We start from the raw sequence: 9604 nt of genomic DNA, 5'->3' as shown, positions 1-9604 counted from the left end.
AGTCGCATCTCATGAACATGAAGTTTTAATTTAATTATGAAAATAATAGTATATATCCAACCACATTTTATTTAATTTAGATGTGAAAAATCCTTTTCCAAGGCCATCAACTAGGTTGTCATTTAATTTTTTGTGAAATTCTTCACACTATACATATATGTACTTTTTATTTTTCTAATAAATAATTATTATCGTTATTATTACTATAACATGTACTATCATCATAATAAAAAAAACTAGGTTGTCAGCATATTTTAAAACTCTAATTATACAATCTTGACAAATAAAATTAAGGTACTCTTTTTGGAACAAACATGCTAAAGGCTTCAAGTCATAGGACAAAGTGAAAAGCCATAATTAGTATACTACATATTTCAAATTTAGTACACATTAGGGAATGTATAATTATAACTCAGCAAAGTCCAGACAATTATTATTGAAGTGTAGCAAAGGTTTGACCCACTATTTTCTTTTCATTTTCACGCAAAGAATAAAGCCAATAAAGATCAGATTTTTTAAAATCTGCAGATTAAGGAACTTTAGGTGTAAATCTCGCCGAAAGCCTAACATTTTAATTTTATTCAAATCCTAGTATCATTTTTTAGGGAAACCCTACTATCATTTACTCGTATTTGATAACCCTCATTTTGAAAAAATGCAATATATTTTTCTTCTAAAAAAATTACAGCATATTTTATACTTTAGTATAACTTTATTATACTTCAACAGTTCAACTAGTACCCAACTCGACATTTACTAGCATTGACAACCTCATTTACATTTGAAGATAAATACTAGTACTAAAATTTTCCTACTTGATCTAAAACTACATTTCCTACCAAAAAAAAAAAAATATAGGAGTACCTCTCAACTTCAGCCTAACCTAAAGAATTGTGCAGTTTCACTCTGTCTCCATGAGCCATAGCCTGCCATCGTCCCGGGATGAGAAAAAGGCCTGAAGCAGATAGAACTCAAGACCTGGAATTAACATTTCAGCAATTCTAATCGCAGGAGTATTTGAGAAGTTGAAGACATACGCATACACATTCACCATTAAAAACTTGAAAGAGTGTCATATACTTGAAATTGGAATGAGTAAACTGTTTTCGTCTGACAATATGTTTACTTGGAAAAACATGGAACTCGGATTTGGCAAACACTAGTTAAACTCACTGTCAGAAGAGTAAGATACTTTGCAAACAAGACGGCAATAAATAAAATTTGGTGGTACGTTTCATAGTTTAGTGAAGATAAGCAATTTGATATTGAAATTCAAACAATATAAACTAATGCAAAGTAGAGATAAGGATGCTATTTGATGGAGTATTAAAATTCGTAGAGTTAAGGATGTATGTTGTGAAGTAGAAGAATATAAACTCATGCAAAGCAGAGGTAGTAGGTTGTACCATAAAAAGCCCCATCTCGTTCAATATTTGACTAATCCTCGTCATTGGATAAGTTGCCATCACTGTCTTGATCATAAATTTGGTATTCTTCGTCATAGGGGTCGTCCTGCATTTCGTTGCCCCCAGCAGAACCAAAGGGAAAACTACCAAAAAGATCTTGTAGATAGTCCTTTGAGATATTATCGTTTTCTATATCTGAATGAAGTATAGGATACCGCAGATCAGGTCTGACAAGAGTAAGTTTATGTGATTTATCATAAAACATAACTGATAATTTCCAAGAAAACAATTCATGAGAGAGAACATATGAAAATGAAAGCAACAGGGAAGATAGAGGTGATAAGTAAAGAATGTTATCAAGGATACATGTATCAGGAAGGAAGAAGTCCCTATCTGGATCAGCCTGAGAAAGAAAATTGAAGTGTGAGAGAGAGATAAGGATCAATTGAATATTTTATTCGTTGAGGATCTGAGCCAAGTGATTTTTTCACTCACCATATCGAGCACCTCATCTATATCCACATCCTCACCAAGATTTTCATCTTCCATTTCGTCTTCCTCATCATCTTCATCTTCGACTTCAACTTCAACTTCGACTTCATCATTAGTTTCCTTATCTTTAGTTTCTAAAACTTCTGCAACATGGAGATATAAAACCACATTAAAGGAGGACCTAAATGAGCAGTTAGAGATCTAACGCATTAGTTTGGTCACCTATATAAAATTGAACTATATTTCCACAAGAACTACAAGAATGAGAAGCTAATTATTAAATTTCTGATTTTATTTGAACCTTTATCAGCTTCTTTCGCCTTCTTATCCATCATAGTAAGGTGCAGTATCTTCAATCTCTCAAAACGATTAGTAACAGATCTCAACAAGGATTGTGCACCAGTCTCAGGATATACTGACAGAAATCTCAGAGCAACACGTAATCGCAAGATGTCAAGAATCTGTGACGTGAACCAACCTGTTTGCGGCTGCAGAAAATACAATATGTTCAAAATGTACTCAAGCACACTAATATTTTCTCACACACAAAAATATGGCAGATATACAACTGACAACTAAAAACTAATAGAATTACAGACAGAGAGAGAGTAACACACCCCTTCCAGAAAAATTGTGTATAATATTATAATTATAAATAGTGAAGAAAAAAGGAAATGGAAAAGTAAAAAAAAAGGACTGTGTATAAAAAATTAACAACATGCGTAAATTTTCATATGCTGATGTTTTCCTTTAGCGCCTATTAGTAATTCTCATATTTGGTAGATTTGGTATCTGTGGAGGAGATGAAGGTTCTGAGAATTTACAGCAAGAATTTGAATTATGTCTTAGGCATGATGTCCAGTTGGAAGGATAGATGCTTAACTTCAGTACTTACCACGGCAAATTTTTTTACTTATCTTTCTGTTAAAAGTATTATTACAGTGGAATCAGAGGGTTTCTCTAAAGAAGAGTGTGCAATCATGTTCCCTAAGAGAATTATTGATAGAGTAAGCAAACCATACAGTGCAGATTTCATGACTGGCAGGTTTTCTGATTTCTTGTTGAATATAGTCATCATCGAGTTCAAAGAATTGCAACAAAATTTGTGCTTTACGAGGGAAAACTCGAAAATCGCAAATATCCTTCCACCTGCACTTCAATCTGCTCAAGAAAGACAGCAAGAGAAGCATATTAGACCTGATTCTCCAAGAATCATCAAGTTGCAATGTCTCAATTAACTTATACAGTAAGCAAGATCTAAATGCTTAATGAGTTTAGTTTGTTGCAAGGTTACACAGTACTACCACATGATTCCCACCAAGTATGAGAGAGTTTTCTCCAATTTTATATTGGTTGGACAATGGATATACCACATAAATGTTTGTATGGGTTTCTCATGAGCTTTATATTGATTTGAATGGTGCAAATGGCTGATTGCTTGTGAATTTTACTCATGATATATACTGTTCCAAAAGAATAAGAAAGACATACAACAATGTCATTATCATAATCCAATTAGAGAATTTAACACTGCAAAATGCCAAAACCCTTTTTAAGTACTTTTTCTGCAGTATTGATTCCAGCTACCTTAGTTACATTGTGCTTGACACTGAAGGAAATTTATTTCGAATAAAAGTAGGCATCAGAGTAATTAGACACAAGTCATATCAAATTTGTCATTACTTTTAATTTTCAAAAAATTGCAGTAGAGAAATATGAAATTCTCATGAAACATGGCTTCTTATACTCTAATCACCACAATAAAAGACATAAAACTAAGAATTTTAAAGATTATACAGGCCCTTACCCAGACATCAGGTTGGTATCACAATAGTTTCTTATTGGAGGTGGTACTCGAAAGTCTGTCCTCTGGTATCTAATCAAGTAGCAGTAAGTTAGCACACACAAGAGAAAGAAGTTCTAAACATCGATTTCAATTCTTTATCAGCGCCAAAGAGAAGCCTTTACACCTCGAGGATGTAGAAAACACATGTATAACTGTAGAAACTTTTAAGTTTATTTGATTAAGAAACTTACATGCGAGATTCAGGATCCTTGCGGGGATCATATCCTTTTCTTATCCAGAACCGCATGAATGGCCCATTTGAGAAATAATATGCCGTCAGAAAAAGAAGTCTAGAAATCAGAAACAGATCTGGATGAGCAAGTTGAGTCTAGTCAGGGTATTTATACTCAGCTCACATTACAAAACAGTTACTAAAGAAGGCACCTTTTGAGAACTTTCTCATTGACATTCACACCTCGGTCAAGTAAATGTTCAGCTAATGCATGTTTTACCCATACTGGACGTTCTTCAAACAATTCACACACAATTGTCTGCCATTGCCATAGATCTGAATCCCTGGCTATGGATTTTTCCCAATCTACTTTCTTTGGAATCTGTAAGAATGTTAAGTCCAAACAAAAGAAAACACTGCAAAAAAACAGATTACGCAATGCTTTCACTTTCAGTTTGTGATTTTGACAAGAGATTAAGTCTATATTGTTCACCTCCCACTGCAGAGGCACCAGTATCCAAGCTTTTCTCTCCGCTTTTTACATAATATCGCATAAAATTCTCTTTTGTGAAATGAAGCAATGAACATTTTTTAATCTTTGGAAAATAGAGCATGAGATAATTGTGTATGTGACCACAAATACATGAATATATAAGGATATCTTTGATGTTGAAGTCAATGGCAAAACATTGGTCTATCTCCAACTGCACCAAGTGAACGAAAAATATTCAAAATCTCTATAGCTAAGCAGACGTCTTAGAAGATACAGAAAATCAAATCGGTATGCATATACAAAACAGCAAAGAAGATAATAGGAAGGACTAAATCGAGATGCTAAAAGTAGCATCATATACCATTGCATGGAAATCTTAATATCTTATACAGTCACCATCTGGAAAATTTATGGACACATTTACTTTTCATAATTGATAAGATAGATGATTATGAACTTTTATCCTAATTACAAGGATTCTCCGATTCCTACCCTTTCAATGGGATATGAACCAAGCAAGATTAGCTCAAATGATGGAAATTATCAAGGGCCTTGGATATCCCAAAGTTCCAATCCATCTTAGTAAACAATGTACTCCTACTCTTTTGTCTATATAGGCTATCCTCAAAAGTAAACGGTCCCTAAAAGAGTGAGTTTATCTTAGGAGCATGAGACAACCTTAGGCAAAGGATAGGCAAGAGGATAAAACCTGTGTTTTGATATGGTTTCACTTAGAGACCTAGGACTAGAAGGCATGTAATTCAGCCAATAAATGTCCCAAACTAAGATCAAACCATGATCAGCCTGCTTATGCTTCATGCAACTGTTTTACCATTATCAAGTACTAGTAAACTAATTCAGTGGTACCAACTATTTGATTCAATTCAGAGTTATCTGAAAATTATTAATCCATATGCTATCTGTGAGTACTACATATGTATACCACATCAGAACAGATACCGGCGTAATATAAAAGCTCAAACAACTTATTTCATCCTGAAAAATTAATCTACCTCAGAATGCTTGCGGACAACTGTGTCTTGTTTCTTTGCCAAACTCAGATCACCAGACTGTTTTAATCTGTAGTACAGTCACTTAGATAGAAAATCAAAGAAGCCAACTTTTCATCATTAGAAGCTAGATTATAAACATATGAAGATAGGGTCCGGGATATGACATTTTTAGAATAAAGATAGAATAACATCCAGTTCAGGAAAAATAAAGTCCTAACAAAGCAAAAGAATCTTACAGCATTTTTTGTGGTTTACTCTTCAATGAAAAGAGTGGTGGAACTAAAATCATTAAATCATCCTGATCAACATCCACTGGATCGCCTATTAAAAAGAGTGCAGATAATTGAGACAAGGAAGAGCAACTCCAATTCTATAGAAAAAAAACTCAACATCAAGAATAAAGCTGACCTGATTCAGGTTCCATATCAGCGAAGTTTCTTTTCTTTCTTCGGGTCGCATTGGCATGAACAGCAAGAACATGTTGATAATCTACCATTCCTTCAGAACATAAAATAAAGATGGAATATGAGTAGCATAACCAAAGGAGCATATTATCCATGTCAAATGTGAAATAAGATGATGAATATGAAATAGATCACCATTGAAGTGGTATTCCTCAGATACCCTTGCGACAACATCAGCACAAAGCTGCTCTTGAGGTCCATTGTTTATTTGTGACTTGGCTTCTGATGAATCCAACAAAGATTCACAGTTGAGCTGGGCAATATTTTCTGTAGAGTCAGTTGTCTCGGAAATTAAAATATCTTCATTCCGATGAAGAAGATCTGCTGAGGTACGTCCAAAATGGTTCGTAACATTTTTCGTGTCCTTAAGTTTCTTTTTTGAAAATTTCAACAGGAATTTGGTGCAGGGCCGATGTTCCCCAGAAACTGGATGTGAATATGGATCTTCAGGCCGAAAATACAGCTCTAACTTGGTTGGCTTCTCAGCACGAGCCTGGAAACATAGAGATTACTATTTGAATGCCAACAACAAAATAAAGTCTGTATCGTAGTTAATGTAATCGAAATACTTGAACAGGCAGAGAAAACAATGATTCAACTGCAAAAACCAGCTACCTAGCCATGCCAAAAACTTATCAAGACTTGGATGAAAAACCAAAAGTGGATGAATCACTATGAAAATACAAATATTTAAGAGGCAGGCGCGAAACTTAGATAAGAAGCACAAGAGTTGTGCCGATCAACCTAGCATCATAATTGAGAAACATGTTACTAAAAATTTATGGCCACTCTGGAAGACTTGATTTTAATTCAATGGGAGTGGGATATATTCAATCCTACAGGTGGTATGTTAAAAAATTCTACCATTTTAGCTCAAATTTAGCAGCAAACTTTAGAAAATGTCATCAAAAAAGGAAATTGAAATTTGAACATGCCACTAGACGCCCAAGACAACAATTTATCAACTTTCACCAATGGGATTGAATGACCAACTACAACATTTCGTTTCTGCTCACACTTACATCATGATTTGCAAATGATACACCAATAAGCAAGGAGGTGAATAAATTCCAGCTCAATTTCTTAGTATTTAATTTCAGACAAATGCATAATCAATAAATGTGTAACACAGGCAACAAATGATTTTACTACCAACACATCCCTCAATCAAAAGTCAGCTCAGAGATGCAATTTATCAGTCATACCTTGAGAATCTGTTGCATTCCTCCCAGAGTTTCGATTGCACGATCAACAGAAGAAGGATAACCAGGGTAATGAACTACAAATGCCTCCCTGCGACTGGGTAGGACACCCGAAATCGAACCATCTTCTATAGCCCCCATTTCTATGAAATTAAAATTAAAATCAAAATCAATAAATTAAGTAAGTAGGTGTATGTAAAAACGTTTACCTATAGGATCTAAAAAAAAAGACGTTCCCTTGATACATTGTGTTGTATTAAAACCCAGCTTTATTTTCTCCCGGAGAGAGTTATATTCCTCCATAACAGGAGCTTATAAATATTAAAAAGAATAACTTTATCCCTGAATTCCAACTAAAATTCCTAATAAATTCTCAAAACCTCAGAGCAAACGTAATTCCAGAAACATGAAAACCTCAAAACCTTTATAAGAAGAATCGTTGGTTTAAAACAAATGATGTACCCATATAAGCCCCTCCTCTTCTAAAACAAAACATTCTAGAAGCCGAGAAGGAAGAAATTGAAACCTTTAGAATTTGTGTTAATATGGTTTAGTTTCAGAGCTGGGAAGCATTTTTCTCACTTCATAGACTGTCAGCAGTTTTGCATGTATTGGCTAAAGCGTAGATTGATTATGACTTATGAGTGTATCAACAAATAAACAATTGGCACAAAAAAGAAAAGCTAACCTCGGGTGAATCGCCGCCTTTCTTCTCTCTATGATTCTTTCTGCTCTCTCTCTCTCTCTCGCCGCCGTCGGCTGTTTGTCGACCGAATGGGGTTTGTATTTTCGCTCGACTTCTTCTCTCTCGCGGCCGTCGGCTGTTCAGCCCCGAAGTCTGACTTGGTCGTTTATTGGGCCGGCTTTGTATTTTTTTTCCTGATCCGGGTTAATGGGCCGGGTTTTGTTTTTTTTTTTTTCTAGCCATATTCCGCCAAACATCAGGGAAAAAGTATTAGTAAGAAATATCTCTAACAAAAACAAATCCTCGTTGCTAATAAATACTAGTATAATATTAAGATGTGATATTAACGTGTGTACGTATCCTTTATGATCAAACTGAACTATCATAAAAAAAAATCATAGAATAATATGATTGATGACGGTTGATATATGGATTTGCATTTATTTAAGTTCTAGTGAACCCATTAGGGTGTCCACTATACATGGCCGGGCCAAGCCACAAAGTGTGGTCAGGCCACAAAATCATGGTCTGGCCACCAATGTCCATGTTTCCCATTATAGTGGACATGGCCAAGCCACAAAAAATTTTATTTTTTCCATTTTATTTATATTTTAATTAAAAACGGGTATATTTATAGAATTTGTGTAGGAAAGAGGTAAAAAAATGTATATACTTATAGAATTTAAAAAAAAAAATCAAAAAATATGAAGAGCCGCGGCTCGTGGCCAATACAATAGGAGGGCCACGGCTCCGCCCAAGAGCCGCGGCCCCGCGGCTCGCGGCTCTCCCGTGGCCCGGCCGCGGCTCTCCTGCAGTGGAGACTCTTAGTGATTCAATCTATGATTATTCATTATTTATTCCATAATAATTATAAATTGTGGTACCGTATGAAATCAAGATAAAATTGAATCACGAGATTATATCAATAAGATAATAAAAACAACAATTATACTGATATTCAAAGTATAATAGTACTTCATAATAGTAAAACTACTATCGACTGATAGAGAGGAATCGTTCTGTCATATGTGTCCACTAAATCCAAAGTCGAAAATGGCTAGATGGATGCAAAATACTCCTGATTATATAATTTGTTTTTATTTGTATACTTACTAGCGTCACAAATTAGTGTGATTTGAGCTTGGATTAATAATCATTCTGATGCAATTACATATATCAAGTAGTATTATACTGTGGAGTATGGAGTAATATATACTCGTTCAATTAATTTGTCATACTCTTTATACTAACACAAATTATCATGTTGGTAAACTCATCTTTTATTACTTACTGAGTATTAAAAATTTTTTTATGGCGGAACTCCTTCGGAATGGAACATCTGTAACGCATTCCTTATGCGTTCCATTCCTCTAAAATGAAATGAACGACAACCATTGTGGATGCTCTCAAACATTCTGACGTGGTATTTGTATTTAGTACTCTAATTTAAGAAAACAACTAAAATCAAGGGTATATAATTTTGAAAAATAAAAATTATAAATAGCATCAGCTGGTGTCATGATAATTGACAAACATTTCTAATGCAGTAGGATATAGTACTAGGCTACAAGCATTAGATAATAAAATACAAAGAAATAGTATTACACAAATTTGAAAATTTCCATTGAAGAGCAGTAGAGGAAGATTAAAATTCAGAAATGGTAACTACATCAAGAAATCGATTGAGCCGTCCCGCCAATATCACACCGCGCCGCCGCTGCTGCCGTCAGAATCCAATACAACACAGGAGTGTCGAAGCATGAAACCCCACTCGAAAAGATTGAATCTTGTAAACACCCATGTGCTTTACCACCGCCGGCGCCGTCTCCAC

The 9604-nt window shown here is 34.7% G+C and overlaps 1 protein-coding gene across 2 annotated transcripts; it reads right to left on the bottom strand.

Moving 5' to 3' along the window:
• Positions 1 to 692: 692 nt before the first annotated feature.
• On the bottom strand, positions 693 to 7936 carry LOC125186271 (uncharacterized). 2 transcript variants are annotated; one of them, XM_048082624.2, is made up of 16 exons: positions 7777 to 7936; positions 7092 to 7231; positions 6022 to 6379; positions 5831 to 5920; positions 5659 to 5743; positions 5423 to 5489; positions 4578 to 4620; positions 4129 to 4300; positions 3936 to 4034; positions 3706 to 3774; positions 2921 to 3059; positions 2200 to 2386; positions 1902 to 2041; positions 1773 to 1809; positions 1407 to 1601; positions 693 to 978 (listed from the first exon to the last, which is right to left on the bottom strand). In XM_048082624.2, the coding sequence occupies exons 2-15, from the start codon at positions 7227 to 7229 to the stop codon at positions 1438 to 1440; spliced, it is 1788 nt and encodes a 595-aa protein (XP_047938581.2). In that variant the 5' UTR covers positions 7230 to 7231; positions 7777 to 7936; the 3' UTR covers positions 693 to 978; positions 1407 to 1437. The 2 variants fall into 2 exon arrangements, with proteins under 2 accessions (XP_047938581.2, XP_047938583.2); XM_048082626.2 differs by having other exon boundaries at positions 693 to 955.
• Positions 7937 to 9604: the final 1668 nt, after the last annotated feature.

The sequence above is a fragment of the Salvia hispanica genome, chromosome 5 (assembly GCF_029641045.1).
Source record: "Salvia hispanica isolate PSC_SH4W2 chromosome 5, Shi_PSC_v1, whole genome shotgun sequence".
Lineage (NCBI taxonomy): Eukaryota > Viridiplantae > Streptophyta > Magnoliopsida > Lamiales > Lamiaceae > Salvia > Salvia hispanica.
The sequence above is the reverse complement of the archived record's forward strand: the minus strand, read 5'-3'. Positions and strand labels throughout refer to the sequence as shown.

Excerpts from the sequence above, each read along its gene's own strand:
- LOC125186271 (XM_048082624.2), bottom strand. The coding sequence starts at position 7,229 with ATGGGGGCTATAGAAGATGGTTCGATTTCGGGTGTCCTACCCAGTCGC. Across the intron at positions 5,921-6,021 it reads TGAGGAATACCACTTCAATG|GAATGGTAGATTATCAACAT; the intron begins GTGATCTATTTC and ends TATGTTCTGAAG. Across the intron at positions 5,744-5,830 it reads TGATATGGAACCTGAATCAG|GCGATCCAGTGGATGTTGAT; the intron begins GTCAGCTTTATT and ends TCTTTTTAATAG.